We start from the raw sequence: 22780 nt of genomic DNA, 5'->3' as shown, positions 1-22780 counted from the left end.
TCGGCGGTTCGAATCCCCGCGGCGGGGTGAGCTCCCGTCGTTCGGTCCCAGCTCCTGCCCACCTAGCAGTTCGAAAGCACCCTTAAGTGCAAGTAGATAAATAGGTACCGCATTATAGTGGGAAGGTAACGGCGTTTCCATGTGCGGCGCTGGTGCTGGCTCGCCAGCTGCAGCTTCATCACGCTGGCCACGTGACCTGGAAGTGTCTTTGGACGGCACTGTCTCCTGGCCTCTTAAGCGAGATGAGCACGCAACCCTAGAGTCGGACACGACTGGCCCGTACGGGCAGGGGTACCTTTACCTTTACCTTTACTAGCAAACCACATTAAGAATTCCTATACCAGATACTGCATTATACTGCACAGCACAGCAAGTTAATCTGAAAAGTGTGCACTGAGAAAATACAATTGCTTTCATCTCCAGCTGTGATGCTAACTATTCCTAGCACCCCTGAACTGAGCATTTTCCTCCTATTGATACCTCAGATGTGCACAAAACCAGAAACCTACACAAGCAAACTAATAGTGCACTTTTCTGGTTTTGTGCAAATCTGAGGGGCCACAGACCCGACCACCTGGAAGAAACATCTCTGACACATACTGGGATGGTGAGGGGGGGAAGACAGCAAGAAGGCCAGGGCAGTTCAGGCACACCAGCAGGAGTCAATCTGGTGCTGCTGCCGGGACACCCAAACTGAGCCGAAACAGCTGCTGCACCATTTATGCCAGAGATGGGTAACCTGTGGTCTGCCAAATATTGTCACACTTCAGTCCCCATCAGTCCCAGTGAGCATGGGCAATGGTTGGAGATGCTAGAAGCCAGCAACATTTGGGAAGGCCACAGGTTCTCCCTTGCTGGCTTATGCCAAGTTGGTTAGTTTTTTCTCTTTAAATGACCTCATGCCTCTTTATTCTCTTCATCTTTGTTTAGCTCTAAGGGACCCAAAAGGAAAAATAAGGACAATGTGGCAAAAACTCTTCTTTCTCTAGTTCCCTTTAAATGCCCAGGACAGTCAAAATTTTACTAGACATTCATAGAAGTTAATTAATAGCTATGCACAGACCTCCAACTGTGTCAAATTCTGGGGGAGTTAATCACTACTGTTTTGCACTAAAAATTAACTTCCCTTGGCCAAGTATGTAAATATATTACTGTCCTGGAAGATTTTGGAAGACTTGTCTGGTAATTGCTTGACCCTTCCTAGTAAACTGAAAAGACAAGACAGTTGCAGCCGATTTCAAATGTGAAAAGAGATATATGATCCTTAATTGTGATTCTATCTTGTCTCCCATGCTATGAAACTGCTAGGCGCAGACATCCAGGGTTATGAGGGGAAGCACTGCCAGTTTTCTTGCCATCTGAATCAGGAGAGCAACAGATGTACTGTGGGCAGTGACAGACTGAACAAGGGCCAATAAATTATGACTGAACCCTGATAAGCTGAAGGTACTAGGGACACATACTTCTCATGTCCAGGAAACGGAAAGACAGCCAGATTTGGTATGTGTAGCACCCCCGCTGAAGGAGCAGCTACATAGCGTGGGGTTTCTCCTTGGTTCACTGTTGTTGTTGGAGGTTCTGGTGATTGTGGTAGCAAAGAGCATCTCTTCCCAGCTATGGCCCTTCCCTTCAAAGAACAAGACAACCTGCTATCAGTTACCTGGGTTCTGATGATTTCATTCGGATTATTGCACTTTGCCTAAGTGGGGCTGCACTCAAAAACAAACTGGAAACTACAGCTAGTGCAGAATGTGTCTGCCAAGTTATTAAGTAGGGCAGTGATATATGACCTGGTATCCCTGACCCTAAAAGTTCTGCATTGGCTGCCTCTGTACTACTGGGTTTCAAGGTGTTGGCAACTGTTTGTAGAGCCCTAAAAGACTCAAGGTCCAAATATCTGCAGGACTGCCTCCTCCTTAAAATTGGGGGTGATGAGAGAGGCAGAGTGGTGACGCAGAGGCAGAGGACTCTGCTTCTGATCCCTGCCAGGATTCATGGCGAGAGGGTGCAGAAAGGTCTTCTCTGTGGTGGAAACACAGCTTTGGAATGATCTTACCCTAGATTTACATCAGCTGAAGAACTTTTTTATTTATCTAGACATTTATTTTGACAATGAGATGTTTAATCCTTAGTAGTAGGAGTCAGTGTTTTGATGATTGATGATTAGCAATCCTAACAAAGTCTGCTCAGAAGTCATATTGAATTGAAGACAAATGGGGTTAGAATTATTATTTCATTTTTAGCTTGTGTATGTTTTTAATTCATTTTCAATGTATTTTGCCTACTGTTTCTTGTATATGACCCTGAGCTCCTTTGGATTCATAAATACCATAAATTAATTAATATTGCCAGTTGGAAGTGGTTTAGAACAACCCTGTAACACCGTTCTTTGGAATTACATCTCTTTTGCATGTTGGGGGTTAGTTATTTATTCTTTATTTACTGCCATTTTAATTCTACCCTTCCTCCTATGAGCTCAAGGCAGTATGCTTGCTTCTCCCACCCACGCTGTGAAGTAGGTTTGGCTGAGACATAGTGATTTGTCCAAGATCATGCAGCGAGTTTCATTGCACTGTGGGGATTTAAGGCTGAAAGAGTAGCATACACAATCTTGTAACGTTTATATCCCCACAATGCAGGTTGGGAGGTCAGGTTGAGAAAATAGCATTCAACAACCCTGTAGTGTTGTCTACTGCTACCATGGCCCTGTTGTAACTGGGGAGATAACCACTGACAAGAGGGTGTCTTTGAACAGGAGGCAACATAGTGCAATCAACACTGCAGGTCAGAGGTATGGTTGGTATGGATTTTCAGCCAAAATCCCTGCATACAAAACAGCCCACAGGTTGCAGCAAAGGGCCATATATTCAACTTCCCCACCCCCAATCTGAACATAGCTGTCAACTTTCAGATTTGAAAATAAGGGATCAGCAGCCTCGAAAATAAGGGATCAGCAGCCTCACCTGTCCCGGGGACAGTCTACGGGATATCTGGGATATCTAACAATCCGGGATAGCAGTGGGAAGCAGCGGGAAACGGCGCTGGAATAAGGGAATTTCCCGCAAAAAAAAGAGGGAAGGTTGACAGCTATGAATCTGAAATCCTGCATTTAACTTCATGCAAAAGGCTTCCGTTCACATGGACGGTCGACTTGAAAGGGCTAAATTAATGGGTGTCGCCAGTTTTTTTGTTAGGGGGCAGGCTTTTGTTAGGGGGACAGGACCTCATATGTTTATTGATTTTTATTGATGGGGGGGCAGCTACACCCATGGCTGCATTCAATTACTCAAGAGTATACCTTAAATTAAAGGACACGACCTTAAGTTCATTATCTTAACAGGAAATACTCTGAGTAGGACTAAGGGCTCCTATCTTTGCTTCTGTCTGCAGCCTTCAAGTTTTGGATTCCCCCAATGATTTCTATATAGACAATTCTAGTTCCACCCCGGGGAGAAGAGTGCAAAAAAGAAAAAGGTGTTTGCAAGGGAGAAACTTAAGAGATAGTCCACCTCCCTATGCCTTGCCTCTCTCTTAATTCAAACCCCGCTTTTGCATTGTGCACTGGAAGTGAGTACAGGAAGCCCGTTCCAACTCCAGAGCAGCAGGAAAGGAGGCGCTGTAGAATCCGACGCTTTCTACGTTTCTTAGCTTCAGACCATTCACCTCCCCGCAGTAAACCCGGAAGTGAGCGGACGTCACGTCCGGCGGTTCCCCGTCACGTGACTGCCTTAGAAACTGTGGAACATGGCGGCGCCCGTGTCTCCGCCGTTGGTGGCGGAAGAAGGGCCGGCGAAAGTGAGGTAAGGAGGGCTCTGCGGAAGGGTCTGGTCCCCCTTATGGGGAGCTTCCCGCACGGAGGGGGAACCGGAGGTGGCGCTCGCTCGCTCGCTCATCCGCTCGCCTTAGCTCCCGGTTCCCACACGTGGCGCTTTCGGTGATGAGGCAGCGCGCCGCCAACCGCCCCCCCCCCCGACCCAAGCGTAAACTGGGCTGCTCCTGCCTCTGGTAGTGGAATGTTGAGCTGGGCTTCATAAGGGCGGGAAGGTTTCTCCAGGGGCCGCTGGGAAGCCTGACAGGCTTTGCGTGCCTCGGGTGCTACTTAGCTCCGAATGGGTGGGATTAAAGTGTACCTGGGGGAAAGCCATGAGGCAGGCAGATGTCATTTGTTGTGATGCGAAGGAAGGGGGGGCGCGCCCCGGGGAACGTATAGGTGAGCTTTGAAGCATCGCTGTGGCTTAAAGCGAATGCAAAACCCTTAATGCTTAGTGAAATTGCAAAATCGTTAAGCCTTTATAGAGAAAGGGTCACCGATCCGATCCAAGAAAGTGAGAAAAATAAGTGCCCCTTTTATGTGGATGCCGTTAGGCCTTTGGTATGTGTCAGAGCTGCCCGAGGTCCCAGCTCACAAAGGACCAACGCCAGTTCGTTGTTATATACAAAAGTCTTTATTGAAATCCAGTTTCGATTTCAAAGCCGCGGCGCGCAGCTCTACGTCTCAAACTCTAGACCGCTGAAGCTCCGTCTGAATCTCCTCCCCCCAGACACCAGTTTAAGACTCTAGCCTTGCTCCACCTCTTCCTTTGCTCTTTCCTCCTCTGGGTCCGCCTGTCCGCTGGGGTCTTGCCCTTTCTAGACTCTTCTGACGCTGAGTCCCCTGAGTCTTCCCCCTGCCTCCGGCGGGCTTTAGGACCTGGTTCCCAATCCGGGTTTTCTGCTGTCCGCCTGTACATTCGAACTTGGCGCGCGCGCCCAGCCGGCAACCTTCCTCCTGACCGTTACACTGGGAATCTTCTGATTCGCTGGAGAAGCTCATGGAATCTCTCGGGCCACTGTCATACTCCCCTACGCTGCCCTCAGATTCTTCCCCTTCGCTCTCCATTTCCTCTCTCCCCTGTGCCTCTGCTCCTGAGCCCCTGAGAGTATGTAATTAAAAAGACACCTGAGGCTCTGCCAACTGTTGCAAACTCAATAGTAAAGAAGTGTTAAAGGAGTACAGTAATGTCTTAAGGATTGGCACTGGGAAGTTTGGTACATTTGAAAACAAAGACATTGTACTTCTATAGTTGGTTGGGGAACTGCTGTTGAAACATTTCTTAGACTTGATAATATGTATACATTTTGAACTAGAAATTGTATAGAACTGACAATCTGCCCAGTTTTTCTATCTTTTGTTTATTATTCGTTTTGTATTTTCCTCTATTTCTTGGTTGGAATAATAAGCTTGCATTCTTTCTTTCTTTTTTCCAAAAAATGTTTTGTAGCAAAATATTAAAACAAGTAAATTAAGTGTTTACAATTCAACTTTAACATTAATGGCTGCAATCCCAGCAGCCTTTGAACTTTGAATAAATATGCGTAGGATTTTGCCATAAAAGAACCAGTTTACAGGGCAAACTCAACACGTGTCTTCACCGAAGTCCCACTGGGTTTCTTGGGATATACTTATCAGTTTGCATTTCTTAGTGCAGAAAATATTGATCTGATGTGTAGAGATCTTTCCTATTCTAATTAATTCAAGAGGGTTCTGGGGGCTTTTCTGTATGAAAGAAAAAAGCAGGTGGTTCGTGATGTTCAGAGAAGCTGAGTACAGCTGGCTTAATTTCTTATCTCTTCTGTCAGGGTCATTCTGACTACCAAAATAGGCCAGAAGGAGCCTGGGTTTCACTTTCTCTTTCTATCTCTTTTCCTTCTGGTGTGGTGTTCTGTACATAGTATGCTTGGTGTTAAGGTTTAGACTCATTATAAGTTATTGTAAGTTTAAGTTAAGTCTGCTGCAACTGGATTTCTTATGGATTACATTCAATCCTGAATGTATTGGATTTGTGACCATTATGCTCATTTGCCTTCAGTAGCAGTAAAGCTCTGCTAGATGAAATAATTTTCTCTGGTCTATTTTTGGGGAATCCTGCAATGTTTTTTAAGTTTTTACTCCGCTAACTATACATCGGAGTTCTGCTCTGGATCATATTGAGTAGAATTCCATGGCAATACTATCTCAAAAAATAACGTTTGTTTGTTGTTTTAATCCAATAAGAATACATTGTTATAAATGTTTGTATGCTCAACACTTGAGAAATCCTAGTTGACTGTTAGCTGACCAATTACTACAAAAACAAAGAAGAATCTTTTTTCCATTTTCAGCCACAAAAAGTACAGAGCCCTTTTGAAGAAAGAGAAACGGAAGAAAAAGAGACAAGCACTAGCAAGACTGAGAGATTCAGGTAAAAGCTAAGTTGATGAACCGCACAGATTACTTGTGAAATATGAGCTAAATTTCAGCTCTCAGAAGATGGTTGTCATTGGTATTCAGAAGTGTTTAAAAATGTTGTTTTAGATTGAAAATAATAGGTAATTGTATTTCATTGTCAACAAGGCTGCAGCCTCTTCATCTGATCATAGGTTGGGAAGTGTAATTCATGACTGTGGCAATCTTGAGAACATAGGCTCTGTGCATGCACTGATGACTGTCTTGGACCTTAGATTGTATAGAATGCAGTGGTTTGCCTCATGGCAAGGGTAAGCTATCTATATTATATATTTAAAAAGAGGTACACTTTTTTCTCTTCAGAAAAAGGAGAGAAAGATGAACAGGTTTCTGAAAAGCTAGAAGATGACGACCTAGATGATGAAGAAAAACAACTCGAAGAGGAAAGGTAAATTAAAATTATATATAATTGGCAGCTCTACTCTATGCATATTTACTTTGAATAAAGTTCCTGTGGCTTATATTCAATGAAATGTGATGGAACAAGAGGATGCCCCTATGATATATTAACATTGCTTAGCTAGCTCAACAGACCAAATGCAAAGGTGGTGGGTTGGATCCAGACTTTACTTCCACCTTCTTGTTGGCAGAGGTGGGGTGACTTTTGCCAATTCCATCTCCCCTTCCAGCCTACTGCTGTTGTCCAAGTGAAGTGTAAAGTTGCAGTGTTTAATTGCCTGTTTTAGGCCATAGTCCAAAACTCTGAGGAATTACTCTGCTAAATAGTCTTGAGGCTGCAACCTTATTCATAGCTATCTAAGGGTAATCTCCATTGAACATAGTGCTTTAAATGCCAAGTAAACATGTATAAGTTAGCACTGTATGAATTGGAGCCTGTGCCCCCTAGCTCTTCTGAGGCCTTTCTTTAGACGTCCACCTTTGAAGATTAGGTGAGCAACTACACAAGAGAGATCCCTGGAATTCTATCCCCAGGTTGCTTAGTCTGACACCATCATTATTACCTTTTAGACACCAGGCCATGTTTCCCCCCTGGGTGCCCACTCTTATTAGTAATTAGCTTATATGGTTTAGCCATATGGCTGCTACTTTACTGCTGTGCTTTTGCTATTTTAAACAGTACTTAATTTGAATATTACTATTTTAAATAGAATGGGACGCGGGTGGTGCTGTGGGTAAAACCTCAGCGTCTAGGACTTGCCGATCGTCAGGTCGGTGGTTCGAATCCCCGCGGTGGGGTGCGCTCCCGTTGCTCGGTCCCAGCGCCTGCCAACCTAGCAGTTCGAAAGCACATCAAAGTGCAAAGTAGATAAATAGGGACCGCTTACTAGCGGGAAGGTAAACGGTGTTCCATGTGCTGCGCTGGCTCGCCAGATGCAGCTTGTCACGCTGGCCACGTGACCCGGAAGTGTCTGCGGACAGCGCTGGCTCCCGGCCTCTAGAGTGAGATGAGCGCACAACCCTAGAGTCTGTCAAGACTGGCCCATACGGGCAGGGGTACCTTTACCTTTACCTTTTATTTTAAATAGAAAGGCAGAATTATTATTTTTTTAAGAAATAAAAACATAGTAAGTTTGATGATATTCAGTGATAACCCAGCATTCATCGGATTCTATTTGCAGGCAGAGGCTTCATGAGGAGTGGTTGCTGCGAGAAGAAAGGGCACAAGAAGCTTTTAAGATCAGGAAAGCAAAAGAAGAGGCAGCAAGAAAACGTCAAGAGGAGGAAGAGGTGCAGTATATGCTTTGACTACCTTTTTGGAGCAGACATTCTAAACATAAAAATAATTACTGAGATCTTTATTAAAAAACAAGAATACCAAAAAGCAATGGTTGTGTGAGAGGACTTCTCTCTCCAGCCACCCATCACCTCCATCTGTCTCTGCTGGAAAACCCTGCAACCTGCTGGAGCAGGGTTGCTGGAGGAACTGCAGGGGGGAAATGAGAACCAATTTTGTCAGAGGTGACTTTTCCACTGGCAGATGGACAGTGTTAGATTTCACACCTTCATTTTACCTTTGACTAATTTTGGAAAACACAGCACTAAAGTATAGTGCTTAAGGCTGGCTTATTTCTGGGAAAGTTTTCATCGATTGTTGGGAGGCTGATTTTAAATGATGAGGGCAAAGTTGGACTTTTAAGGCTCTTTCAGTTCTGTGTTAACTGTAATCTGCAATGAAGGGGGGCGGGAAGAAGTTTACACACACCTAATGACCTATGTTGCTTTCTTCAGTATCTCAAAAAAAGTAAGTGGCAAATTAGTTTACATTTTCACTTATTGGTTAAAGCAAATAGCAACTAAAATGATTTTATTTGTTCAGCCTTCATGGAGATATTTAGCATAATGCCAGTCTCTGTTTGTTTTTTAAAGCAAAGAATAAAAGAAGAATGGGAGGAACAGCAAAGGAAAGAACAAGAGGAGGAGGACCGGAAAAAACAAGTGAAGAGAGAGAGAGAGGTGATTCCTGCTCTAGGAGGATAAAACACAGTGCATATCCTCTTACAGTATTAATAGGACTAAAAAAAAAAGTACAAAGTGACATAGTGTTGGAACACGAGGGTTGAAAAGTTTTTCTTTCTGTGCTTCTGCATAACGTCGTAAATGGAACATGCTATGAATAAGTGAGGCTGCAATGCTATACCTGCTTACTGGGAGTAAACCCCATTGAATTCAAAAGGATTTACTTCCGAGTAGACATGTATAAGAAAGCACTGTAAATGTAGATGCACCCTTCGTTATTCAGGGCAGTATATAAGTTGCTAATATTATTGCTGCAGTATCTTGCCTTATTCCTAAGGCTCCGGGCAAATGCTTGTTATTTTTCATTGTTTTTAAAAGGCACAGGAAACAGAATGACAAAATAGAATCTCCCCTGAAATGTTCCATGAATGCTCCCAAATATTTTGTGCCCTCTGGCAGCCTGCTTCACTGCAGCTGGCAATTGTGATTACACTTCATGAGGGAGAAGGGACACAAACTCTCAGCAGCTATTCATACATTTGTTGGAAGCTGCTGCCAGGCTATCCTTCCCTGCAGTTCTGCAACTGGCAGAGGGAAGGGTTTCTTGTGACTATTGGGCCAGTCCTCACACACAGAATTATTGTTGGGAGGTTCTGGGCACAAGCTATGAATTCTTATGTTTAACTGTAGTGTAATCTCTCTAAAGAAACTGTAGCAAGTATACGTATACTAACTCCTTTTTAGAACTTAACTTCACAAGTAATTTTACTGCTGCGATTCCTTAACCATTTTTTCCACTCAAAGATGTTACAGCTCATCTTTACCTGACTCATTCATCAAGATGTATCTTTTTCTATAGCTTGTTGGGTGTGGGAAGGAACATAATATAATGCTTTCGGCTTCTTGTAGGTTAATTTGTTGAATGCCTTGCTCAGCATATAGAGAGCAAATGGAACTGTAGAGTTTGAAGGCACCCTGAGGATCATCTAGTCCAACCCCCTGCAATGCCAGAATATGCAGCTGCCCCACATAGGGATCCAACCTTCAACCTTGGCATTATCAGCAGCTCACTCTAACCAACGGAGCTATCCAGGCCCATGATTTGCCTCTTACTATGTTGGGATTTAACTGGTCCAGAACAATCATCAAATGAGATTATGAAACTGTTTTAGTTGACCAGCAGTTTGTGTAATGTATAGATAGCAATCTTGACTGAGTAATACTCCTAGTATCTTTTGAAAGTAGATGAAATTGTTGGAAACGGTCCATTCCTTACTACTTCAGCAAAAGTATGATGTTGAGGGAAATTGCCACTTTTAACTTTGATGGAAGTAATAATTTTATTTGATTTTCAAAACTTATATATCCCACTCTTTGTCCTAAGACCCTGTCATTTATGTCACTACATAAATGACAAATTTACCATGAACTAGAAACTATCCATCAGTTCCTTTAAAATCTAGGTGTCCCTCTACATTGAAAAACCTGACAAAAAGGACATGTCTTCAGCTGGTGCCTGTAGCGAAACAATGTTGCCACCAGCCAAATTTCTAGGAGCATGTTCTGTAGCTGGGATGCTATTTCTAAAGATGTTCATTTACTGATTCATCAGCCCCCAAACTTTCTTTGATATGGGGAAAGGTGCTGCCTTAGATAACCGGGTCCCCAGCTGTTTAGGGTTTTCTGCAGCAAGACTGGAACCTTGAATTGGGTTTGGCAGTTAATTGGCAGGCAATGCAGATCTTCAATTGATATTATATGGTCCCTAGGCAGCATACCCAACAAGTCTCTGGTGGCCTCATTTTGCACTAGCTATATCTTCTGAACCACCTTTCAGGGCTGCACCAAGTTGAATGTGTTTCAGTAGTTTAAATGGGAGGCCACTGCAGTTTGAATCACAGCCACAAGACTACCCCTGTTGAGGAATATAGGCACTCTGTGCCACTGAAACTACCTTTGCTTCCAGACAAGGTAGAATCCAGAAGTACACCCTGTCAGTGATCCTGATCTTTCAGAGGGAATGCAACTCCATCCAGAACAGGCCACCTACCAAATCTGAAAACTCAAGAAACGGTGGCGGAGCTTCATGCTACGGAACTGGGGGGCAGAGAGCAGGTGGGGGTGGGGCAGGCGTGTGTCCTGGGGGCAGGGCGTGTTGCCTGTGGGGGCGGGGGGGGGCAACTGCGATGGCACCCTGCCAAGATCGTGCTGCCGGGGGCAGTGCATTCCCCCCGCACTCCTCTTCCTCCGCCAGTGCTCAGAAACCAGTGCTCAGAATTCAGCTTCAGTTCATTGGCAATTATCCAGCCCATTACAGCATCTAGACATTGAGAAACGAAGGGGGAAGATGTGCTGTACAATGGAAATCAGTGCAAGCTGACAATTAAGCCAAAACAAGTGTGTGTATGTAAGGGGAAATATATTATTGCTAAACTTGGGTGACTGGGTTCCTAAGGCACTCCTTTCTGGTAGTCCAATAGAAACCCCAAAGCTGGTTATTAATTCTCCTTACTCTATTGGAAGCTTCCTTTTTGCAGGCTGGACTTTCAGTATGCTGGTACCCAGCTTGAATACATACTGGGGAACTGAACTCTAGTTACACAGACTCTGTCCCTCTCAGACACCACTGCATTGGTGGCAGCCGGTGGGCCTGGGAATGTTTGACCTTCTGGACATCACTGAGTAAACAGTTTCAAAACCAGGTTCTAGGCACAATCTTCACAGCAGAGTCTTTGGCATCAAATCCTTCAGGAGAAAATTCCATGTGATAAGAAACTGGATGGTGAATCTGGGCCACTCAACTCAAATAGAAGTTGAGAAAGGTCTTCAAAAGATGTATGCCTATGCTAAATCACTTGCAGGACTGGGCTGCTGTCTTTATTTGACTTGCAGATACTTGGAAATTGAAAGAATATGGTAATAAATTTTAACCTTCAGTTCTGTTTGCTCTTTAAGCTCTTTGTGTCAAAATTTTGGAATTGTGTCAAATAATGGGGGGAATTATTTAAATGTAACTAGAATGTTTTCTACATTTTTCTTTGGGCATTCTTAGTAACATAGAAGCTTTTTCCAGTTTTATTTGACAAAACTAACATAATATAAAACCTGAATATTATGGTCTTGACTGAAGAAACCAGATGATGTCTCCATTCAGGGTTTTCACTAGTCCTATGTTTGCACCATTTATAGGAAGCTGTGCAGAAGATGTTGGACCAGGCTGAAAGTCAGGTATGTTTAGAGCTTTTGAAAATGGATCACTGAGCGGCTCTTCTTTCTGGAGAACAATGGCAGCTTGTTCTTTCATATGGGTTATGTAATTAGCTTGTATCGCGCCATACGTCTCTCTTTAACAGATTATATAATTCCTGACACAGGCTTGCCCTGCAGCTTGCTATGAATTTTGCCAAGAACTAGACTGTGTGGACCTCATCCTGGTCCAAAAATATGCTTTTTATTTTCTTAAGAATATGTGCTCAAAATCAACATGGAGCTGTTCGGTATCAGTCATTCAGAGATTCAATGCACTCCTGATATATAATTTTTAAGAGCTGATGGACCATGAAGATGCTCATAAATTTGTTGATGTGACTGAATTAGATTCCTGTGCTTTAAAGTCTCTCTGAAGGTCAGAGGAGAGGGATTATACAGGTTCTAATGGTATAGAAAAGGTGTTACTCTCTTTGGAAAGAGAGTTGCCTTCTGCAGTGCGTAAGTGCAGTGCACAGAAGTATTTTAGCATTCTGTATACACTCAACAGCACTTGCAGTTGGGCTACAATTCTATGCTCGCTTTCCTGGGAGCAAGGCCTGTTGAATTTAGTGGGATGTACAAGGCCTGTTGAAGCTTACTGGGATGCCTAACAAAAATTGTTCAGTATATTCAGTGTACAAGTATGCAAAGTTTCACACTTGTAAGTCAAAGTGGGTTAAACCTCTCCAGTCTTTTCTTTGGTCTAGATTTCAATATTTAAAGCAGACTTTAGTATTTCCCTAAACCATTCAGTGATGTTCTATTTCAGTGCTAAGATTGTTTCTCCCCACCATCTTGCAATTATAATCACTCCTATTTTCATAGATAAATTGAATTTATTCATGACCAGTATTCAGTTTGTTAACATATATAATGTTCTTGTTTTCTATAAAAAAAATCCAGGTAGAAAATGGAACCACCTGGCATAATCCAGAGCCCCCAGAGAATATGGGACGTGAGAAAGATTGTGCCAATTGCCCATTCTATATTAAAACTGGAGCTTGCAAATTTGGAGACAGGTAATTCAGTCCTGTATGGGCCTTTTAAAAATACCGGTATGACTTGCATTTTATTTTGCTGGGGGCAGGGAATCTATAGGTGCATTACTGTTTCAATACTTCAGTTTAGCTCTCATTTTCACACAGGGATAGGAAAGAGATTTCTGCTTTTTCATGTTCAAAAGCCTGTGAATGGAAACACCTTCCATTCATGGAGGGGGAAATATAGGATCTAAGTCGCTGTTTCTTGAACTGTTCCATTTTAAATCAAAGATCTAAATAACTGCTACTGCTGCTTGTATTAAAGTTCTAGTTTTTAATTTCCCCCACTGCATATTAATCCCATAAAAATTAGGAAAGAAGGACCGGCATAGCTAAAGGAATAAATGATGGATGGGACAGAATTGAACCACTTCAAAGTCTGAAGTTAATAATAGCTGTTGGAGAACTAAAATCTATGTTGGTGCTTGTGTTTTTAGCTTCACTGCAAATGCAACCTAGATTCTGAAATTGAGAAACTGCATTCAGGGTCAGATTAATAGTGTTTTTGGCAAAGGGGAGATCTATCCACCTAGGTAATTCATACCAAAGTACGCCTCCGACAGAAATGGTGACTCCAGAAAGCCCAAATGCTTGTCCCCCTGCTAGCTAACTAGACCTGGGGAGAATGTTACTTTCACAAGTCACAACTGAGACATCAAACAAAATTGCAAGCTAGTTTCGGTGAATTTGTCTACAACGCATCCAGCTTTGTACTGAATTCTTTGCTTCCCCAACTTTTTCAGACAGATTGCTTGGGTCAAGAGTCTACAAGTTGCACGTTATGAAATAGAATTGGGCAAGAATACAATGCATTATTTCAATTTTTATGCACTTCTTTTATAGAACTGTTTTTTGGTACATAACGAATCGTAATTCGGCTGTGGGCTGAATGCTCCCCACGCTCAGTCTATACTAACCTAAGTTTTTGAATTCAAACCTTATAAGGTGCCTTGAGAACTTTTTATCGGATTGCCTATGTGTATGAGGGACTAAGTATTTATGCTAAAGTGCATAATATATGGTTGCAGCTTCAGCAGCTGGAATAAGTGCTTTTTTTCTTTCTTTCCTTCTTTCTTTAAATTGAAGATGTTCGCGGAGGCATAACCATCCAACCTCTAGTCAGACACTCCTTATTAGGGGTATGTTTTTCACTTTTGGGATGGAGCAGTGTAAAAGAGATGACTATGACACAGATGCAAGCCTGGAGTACAGTGAGGAAGAAATGCACCAACAGTTCCTAGATTTCTATGAAGATGTACTTCCTGAATTCAGGAATGTGGGAAAGGTTATTCAGTTCAAGGTAAAACGCAAAATACTGTTTTGCTACTTCCTTAAGTAATTGCGGGCTGAGATCCAATGTAATGTTAGTGCAAGAAATTTGAGAGCTGATGTTGGGCAAGTGGTAGCTCAGAAGCTTGAGGTATCACCAAGTATCATAGTGGTTGTGCTTGGGGTCTCACAACAGCTTTTGCAAACACAAGACACTCACTGTAACTCTTGTGCTACTCCAGAACAAGGCTTATGCTAGTGGAATGACTGTTGTGTGAATGGGCCATCACATTTGGATATCATCCTAGGCATTCCTAACGTCCCTTCGTATGCAGATGTGGAGAGTAAAAAATTGGGGAGGAAGCAGTTAGACCAGGATCTCTACCATGAAACACTCTGTGTGTTTGTGTGTTCAGTGGGGGTGGAGTCAGAACAAGTCCCTCTTAATTCCTTAGTTTTTCACACATTGTGTTTCCATTTTGGCTTCATTGTTGTTAAATAAATCATGACATGGTGTAATATGTCATGTGTTGTTATTCATCTGAGGTTGCATTTTCCAAATCTTAAGACCTGCTAAGGAACAGATGGTTGTTATTATATCCCTATATGTAAAACCACAGAATTCAAAGAGGGTGTACTTTTCTTTTTCCCATGACTGTATAACCCATTAAATCAAGGAAAATGTAACAATTCTTACTTTGCATTATGTGAGAGCTGTTTTGGAATGTGCAGTTGATGAATCACAGACAATGTTAAATATTTATAGCAATCGTAGTTCATGGATTTCACTTACACAGCACATTGTTCTTCAGGAAGATGGGCCTAATGCAGTGTGGGCCAGTTATTTATGTCAAAAATCTAGCTGAATCCTGAAGTGTGTGTTGGTTAGACAGAAGGGCTAGGTATCAGTTCTTGAAGGTGACAAGACAAGCATTTGAATTTGACATACCTAGAACTTGAAAATATTACATACATTCCAAATTGAATATAGCCCCCCCCCATACATCAGTTTGGGGTACAATAATAGGGATTGCACTTGTGTGCGGTTTTTAAAATGAAACTAAAACAAGACATAACAACAACAAAACATGCCACATTTTCTGCTCTCCCACCTCCCTAGTCCTCAGTGGTACAGTTAGATTACAAATCCGTTAAGAATTATTATGCTTATCAGTTTTGTTTCCTTGTGCAACTTGGAATAATCGGAAGGAGTTCGGGTATTTTGTTTACCCACTCAAGTGGAGATAAAGATCAGCTTGTTGCCATGATGCGATTCGATGTTCATATATCAATGTTATGATAGCGATATCTGTCATAGGATGGGTGATAATCTGTCTGTCCTGTGATTGTTATTAATACATGAAAAAAGGCCACCAAACCATGAAAGAAAGTGCATTTTGTGTGCTATAATTAAATAAGGTATCTTGTAAACTACTCAACTAAAGCAGCTATGTAAGGATACAAAGAAACTGCACTTCCTTAAGTTTTAACCTGTTTTTGATATAGGTGAGCTGCAACTTTGAACCTCATCTTCGAGGAAATGTTTACGTTCAGTACCAAACGTAAGTATTTAAAATTTAGTAGTTGGTAAACTGAATGAGAAATCATAAGGTAGGTTTATGTGGTATGGGTGGGTATATTGGTAAAGCTCTTTCCCAGAAAAGATGGCTAATTCTCCATGTTGATGCAATATCACTTGATTGAATTGTATTGCTTTTATGAGGTTCTAATAACACCTTTTTATTTTTAAAGAGAACAAGAATGTCAGCAGGCTTTTGCTTTATTCAATGGTCGATGGTATGCAGGTCGGCAGCTTCAATGTGAGTTTTCTCCAGTAACAAGGTGGAAAACAGCTATTTGTGGTAAGTCAGTGAAAACCTCCAGCTCTAATAGCTGATATCTTTCAGCCTAAATGTTTTTTATGTAATTGAATTATACATAAATTATAATTTTAAAGTGAATGCAACTGATAGGGCCAACACCCTATCAACACATTGGATAGTATCTTATTTGAAAGACCCCGTTCTGCATTAAGTAATAAATAAGTTTCCGCACCTCTGAGAGCTTAAAGTACATCAGGAGATATCATGTGTATTCAAACCCACCATGCTACACCTTGGCATCACAGGATCAAGCATTTCCTATATTCAAAAATACAATTGTGAAACAGGAATTTGTACATATATATACACCACACAAGATAGCACCTATGAGAGATGATGCCAGGGCCCAGCAGTAGCAGCTGTTTCTGAGTCAGTGCATTTGCTAGAGCTGCTGGCTTCCATGCCCTGAATATGGTTCAGTGATACCTCTGGTAGGGATGCCTGGGCCACACTGAGCTGATAAAAGTTGATGGGCCTTCCGCTTGACTGCCATGTGGTTAGACAGAAACAGATATCGCAGTTGCTAGAATACACCTAAAAGTGAACAAGATCATATATGGCTCTGATTCAAACTTCCCTTTCTGTTGGGCAAGTTGCCTTTACCCAAAGCACTTGCTTTTTGTCCATGTGGTATCAAGATAAGGGGCAATATCTAGCTGTGACATCCAGCTTAGGCAACAGACTTCTGCTTGCACAAACGGGATTTGCTCTTCCTCTCCTGCACCACCTTAAAATCTGCAACAGGGACAGAATCCAACTGTCTTCAAATGCAACATTGATTTCCTACAGTTATTAAAACGAGACATGATCCACCCCTTTCACCCATACATCTGTGGTAAGAAATATCTTGCAGATAAAAATAAACATATAAGTATCCACTGAGTCTGTTTAGCTTTCAAAGGTTATAATTACGGTTGTCTTCAGACTTTGATAATCAGTTTCAAAATTGGTTTTCAGGTTTGTTTGAAAGGCAAAAGTGTCCAAGAGGAAAGCATTGCAACTTTCTTCATGTGTTCAGAAATCCAAACAATGAGTTCTGGGAGGCCAACAGAGATATTTACAATACCTCGGAATGGACCAAAGAGGCAAGTAAATATTCAGAAAGGAGAAATAGAGCGGGATACCATGAAAACTATTACAGCAGGTCAAGAAGAAGAAGTAGTCAAAGTCCAGATCACGCTTACAGCAAAAGAAATGGAGACTCTGAAAGGGAAAAGAGTTATCACAAACGTAAGAAAAGACAATTTCCTGAGAGGTCACGAAGTCGTGGAAGGCGACGGTCACGCAGTAAGAAGAGGCGAGGCCGGAGCCGCAATAGGAGCCCAACACGTAGCCGTAGCAGAAGTTCCTCTCGGTCGAGAAGTCGAGGTAGAAAACGATCCAGCAGCAGAGGAAGAAATAGTTGAATTTGTTGCTGAACTACTTTTCAAGATACTTGTGGATATAAAAAATTGGTGCTTACCAGAGCTGTTGCATACTAGAGACTTCCCTGTGCCCTAGAAATAGAGCTGATGTGGGCTATCTTTATTTTTGGCAATGATTATTTAAGGGAATACATCTCACAATCTTCAAAACTTGTTTACCCAATTATTTGTTATTCTGTCATGGAAGTCTGGTGTTCTTTATAAATCCGCCCCCCCCCCTCATTCTAATGTAAACAGTGTACCTTAGTTAAGCAATTGTGCCAAGGTTCTACCTATCTTTTTGTTTAGAAATTTGTAAATAAATTCAGTGTGTGATTTTGTTTCTTAAAATGGCAAAATAACTTTTTGGTGGATAGGATACAAAAAGCCCTTTTTAAAATTATTTAGAACTGTTAGGGCTAAGGTGGGGGCAAAACTAACAAGGCATGATTTTTACTCTGCAGCGATCCTCCTTTGTTTGCATGTGAAATGTTTTGGTACACCAATTTAGGGAGTAGTTCAAAACAAGCAACTTGGCTAATGTGTTTTGGTCTGAGTACAAGTGGAAGGCAACAGAGCACACGATAAAACACATGTATACATAATCACATCTTTCTGGATCAGCACAAGCTACTCCAAAGTGTAAAATACAGCTCTTATTTCAGGGGGTATTGCTAGGAACAAATGAGTTGCTGTGTGTAGAGTCAAGAGGCTGTGTTTTATACTGTATTTTTTTCTTGCTTGTAAGTATAGGAAAAGTTTAGTACTGGCCTCTGAAGACGTGTTTGCTGTTCTGATATTGGAATACAGATCAAAAGCACTAATGTGCATCCTCTTATATAAGACAAGTTACTGCAATTCTTTATTAAGAAAGTAGGTCTTTATCAGAATTGGGAAGTGGGTTGCCCAGTTTTAGCCCTGCTTCAGACATCTATTCTTAGCCATATGGATTCCTGTAATTATTTCTTGTAGTTTGCAGGATCCACCTGGGACTCTCTTCTAAACTTCAGATCCCGAGTCATGTATCATTCAGATTAAAACACTGTGCAAAAGCATAGGTCTCAGGTGTTTTAGTGCAAGATGTTTAGCAAACATCAGCTGCGAGCAGACAATCTCTTTTTGGAATGCGGGCTTCTAGAAGTTTAGCCAGGGGTAAAAAATATTAGGTTGAGGAGAGCTTATGTGAAAGTTATTGAAAGCTGTTTGCCTAGAAGCATTATTCATGGTTTTCTGGTGCCTGGAACTTACTGTCAAAGGGGTTTAAATAAGCCCTATTCAGCTGTCTTACGTGATTACAATTCCAAAAGGGCAGAAAGCAGGAATGTGCTTCCTGATTCTGCTCCTTCCATCTCATCATATTTGGCAGTGGGGAGCTGCTGTAAGGTAAGTTATTTGTGCAAGTTACAGACATAAATGTATGCAGAGTTCACATACAGCAGTTACCCAAACTACATGAAAGGTGTATAGACTGAGCCAGGAACTGAAATCCTGCTCCAGTTCCATGTGTAACTGTGAGCTGGATAATGCTACAAAGCAGGTAACCAAGAACTGCCACAAATAGTTTACAATAGATTTGAAGAGCACTTTAAATTAAGGTGATGCTGCCATCACACTTTTTAAAGGTATAAGAGGCTTCTGGGTCTAGGAGAGGCACATACTGAGAATAATTATTTCTGTATATTACATCACCAATGAGGATTACTGGTATTTTTTTTCATTTAGGGTAGGCACACCACACCTATGAAAAGTACAATTTTGGTATAGTATCTTAAACTACCCTGAGTTAATCTCACAGCAGTAAGAAAAATCCATTTTACAGTGTGAGAAGTCTCATAAAGAGAACTGTCTCCCCACCACCTGAAGAGTGTGGCCAGAAAAGAGCATTGAGGGATTGTGTCTTGGCCCCATGGTCCTTGTACTTTGGTGCGCTGCAGGACACAATTATGTTGCCAATGCTGTTTAATAGCTGTGTTAGGAGCAGTCATTCCCAGCTTGGGGGAAAATGTCTTATGAAGAAATCTAGAGCTCGGTATCATCAACATGTTGTTGTTGTTTAGTCGTGTCCGACTCTTCGTGACCCCATGGACCAGAGCACGCCAGGCACTTCTGTCTTCCACTGCCTCCCGCAGTTTGGTCAGACTCATGTTTGTAGCTTCGAAGACACTATCCAACCATCTCGTCCTCTGTTGTCCCCTTCTCCTTGTGCCCTCCATCTTTCCCAACATCAGGGTCTTTCCCAGGGAGTCTTCTCATGAGGTGGCCAAAGTATTGGAGCCTCAGCTTCACTATCCTTCCAGTGAGCACTCAGGGCTGATTTCCTTCAGAATGGATAGGTTTGATCTTCTTGCAGTCCATGGGATTCTCAAGAGTCTCCTCCAGCACCATAATTCAAAAGCATCAATTCTTCGGCGATCAGCCTTCTTTATGGTCCAGCTCTCACTTCCATACATCACTACTGGGAAAACCATAGCTTTTACTATACGGACCTTTGTTGGCAAGGTGATGTCTCTACTTTTTAAGATGCTGCTCTACTTTTTAAGACTCCTCAACATATGAGTCAGGAAAGGCAGAGCCTAGTCTGGAATGCTGTCCAGAGGCATTTGTGGAATGGATGGGTAATAAGCCAAGCTTAAACCCAGAGTAGTTCCAGTTCCAGGAGATGGATTGGCCATCTGCCTGTCCAGGATGGGGTTACTCTCCTTTTCTCAGAACAGGTGCATAGGTTGGGGGTGCTCCTGGATCCATCTTTGCTGCTGAGACTTAATGGCTAGGAATGCCTTTTACCTGCTATGGTTAGTGTTCTAATCACAGCCCTTCTTGGACAGGAATAACCTGGCTACAATGATTTATACATTGATAACCTCGACTTTTGCTATTGCAATATGCTCTTATGTGCCCAGCCCAGAAGCTCCAACTGGTACAAAATACATACCTGGCACTTAAAAGTTTTCACTGGCTGCCCCCGGTTACTAGGATGGGGTCAAGGTTCCTATGTTAATTTGCAATATCCTTAACCCTGATATTCTAGCCTGAACACAGAGATCTTTGGGGGAGTCTCTTTTGGTGGCTCAGATGAACAGCTCACAACTACTACAAACTGCATTCAACTGAGATCCTTGCTGAACTCTGAATCTAATCTTTTTTGCTTCATTAGTCGTTTTACGACTGTGTTGGCTTAATGATGTTAATTGTTCTTGTTTTCCTGACTCATTTTCTGTGAACTATTTTTATACACATTGCCTAGAAGTACAAATAATCACTTCTATTTCTTTACTAGTAAATACGAACAAGAGACCATACAGAGCAGATTGGGTACTGGAGCTGGTTGATGGAGAAGGAAAAGAATGGCCATTATTCAGTCACAAGACATTTGAGAGCTAACACAGTTTAAAGAGCTTCTCCCTCATCCAGTCACACTATTTGCAACCTTCTCCCCCAAAAAGACAGGATCTGCTAAGAGTACAATCAGCTACAGTAATTGTCAGGGTGGGGAGATAGCTTTTATATGTTCCCCAACCTCAAGAACTATATGCAAGTTTATTTCGGAGAATAAACAAATAATAATCACAAATAAGGTAAACATTTTCTGCTGTAATCAGAGCTGTAGGTGTGGTACAACACTACTGCATTCAGCATCCTTGGAGTGCCAGAGGGAGTGCTAGCTTGGTGTGGCTGTAATCTTAGGGCTACACAATTATGCTTTAATGGATGGATTATACCTGCTGAAGACTGCAAATCAGAGAAACTAGACATTTATTGTGGTTAGGGATATGGCTTTCACAAGCTGCTCAGCTCTTACCTCCCTCTCCATGAACAATTTGCATAAAGTAGTAAAAGTGAATTACACAGTGGAATAATTTATTCTCGTCTCACAATCTAGACTTTGTTTTTACAAAACACCCACATCTTTGACTTCGGAGGTAAATATATACCACTGTGAAACATTTAAAAGTCAACTTCGAGCCCTGCAGTTCTTTAAGAACAAAACAAAACTCTAAACTTCTAAAAAGAGTTATTTTGGCAGGCTACTTACCCATCTGTGTTCGAAACTTCCATTGTTCTCGGCACATTAGTGGCAGGGAAATTCATTAGAGTGAGCAGTTTCTGAGCTCTGGGAGCCTAAGATTTCAGATTAAAAGTGCAGAGTGGAAGGAAAGGAGGACCTTTTTCTGCCTCCACACTTCCAGCTACTCTCTGAAGACTGGAGAAGAGAATATTGGGGGGGGGCAGGGAAAGGACTAAACCATGTGGGAAATGAACATAATATCTTAGCTGCAGTTCATTTGGTTTTCAGTTTTGTATTCTTGTTATAAAAAGCTGCCTAGACATTCCGTTGTTGCAACCATAACCTAGCTATAAGGTGCCATTTAGCTCCTATCTTTCATATATCAGTTCCTAACACTGCTACCCATGAACTTTAAGTTGATAATGTTCATTTCTAAAGGCCAGAAAACAACCATCTGTCAATAATCTGTCAATAAATTTGTTTTGAATGGAAAGGTTATCATCTAGACACTGATTTTCTTCAGCAATTGAGATAAACCTAAATGTAACTGAGGAGATAAATTGTTGATGCTTTTAAACAAGACTCTAAAATTTATGTCTCCTGTGAATTACAACAGAGCTCGGGGAGCCAACACAGTGCCCTTCAGATGTTGCTGGACTACAACTCCCATCATCCCTGTCCACTGGCCATGTTGGCTGAGGCTAATGGGAGTCCTTACAATATCTGGAAGGCACCACAATGGCTACCCCTGCAATAGAGTACCACAATACTAATTCTGAAATAATGGAAAAACAGAAAAACACCTTATATAGAATATTGTTATAGGCCTGCAAGAATTCATGGTGACCTGAGGAATGATGATACGACCTGAGGAATGATACCTTTGTTTAAAAACTGAAATGACTTTTGTTAAAGGTAAATAAGTAGATATTTGGTGCTTCTGTGAGGGGTGGGATTGTAAAAATGAAAAACAAAAAACCCCAGCTGTATATGAACTATTGTTTATAACTGATTTGCAAGTAAGTAAAGAAAAAAACACAAAAGAAAAAAGAAAAACGCCTTATAAACTAAGATGTGCTACACAATAAAGTTTTGTTTCTATAAATTGTGTTCTAATGCTTCCACTGACTGGATGTCTACATTTTTAAACATGGACAACTGGTTAAACAAACAAACTAACAAACAAAATTCCCGAAAAACACAAAGTACTTTTTCTTAGAAAAAAATGTTGTATATTGTCATGATAT

General features: G+C 41.7%; 1 protein-coding gene and 1 long non-coding RNA gene across 2 annotated transcripts; one reads left to right on the top strand and one right to left on the bottom strand.

Moving 5' to 3' along the window:
• Positions 1–887: 887 nt before the first annotated feature.
• Positions 888–3661, bottom strand: LOC309340396. The gene is made up of 3 exons (XR_014155968.1): positions 3525–3661; positions 1464–1622; positions 888–930 (listed from the first exon to the last, which is right to left on the bottom strand). It is a non-coding gene; the product is annotated as an uncharacterized lncRNA (long non-coding RNA).
• ZRSR2 (zinc finger CCCH-type, RNA binding motif and serine/arginine rich 2) lies at positions 3651–17651 on the top strand. Its single transcript, XM_081859127.1, has 11 exons — positions 3651–3800; positions 6142–6221; positions 6569–6653; positions 7846–7954; positions 8594–8680; positions 11873–11911; positions 12836–12951; positions 14059–14272; positions 15748–15803; positions 15994–16103; positions 17082–17651. Exons 1-11 carry the CDS (start codon positions 3745–3747, stop codon positions 17528–17530), a joined length of 1401 nt encoding a protein of 466 aa, XP_081715253.1. The 5' UTR covers positions 3651–3744; the 3' UTR covers positions 17531–17651.
• The last annotated feature ends 5129 nt before the right edge of the window (positions 17652–22780 follow it).

Source organism: Podarcis erhardii (genome assembly GCF_964252035.2).
Source record: "Podarcis erhardii genome assembly, chromosome: 4".
Classification (NCBI taxonomy): Eukaryota; Metazoa; Chordata; class Lepidosauria; order Squamata; family Lacertidae; genus Podarcis; species Podarcis erhardii.
Note: the sequence above shows the minus strand (reverse complement) of the source record. Positions and strands in the feature narration are given on the sequence as shown.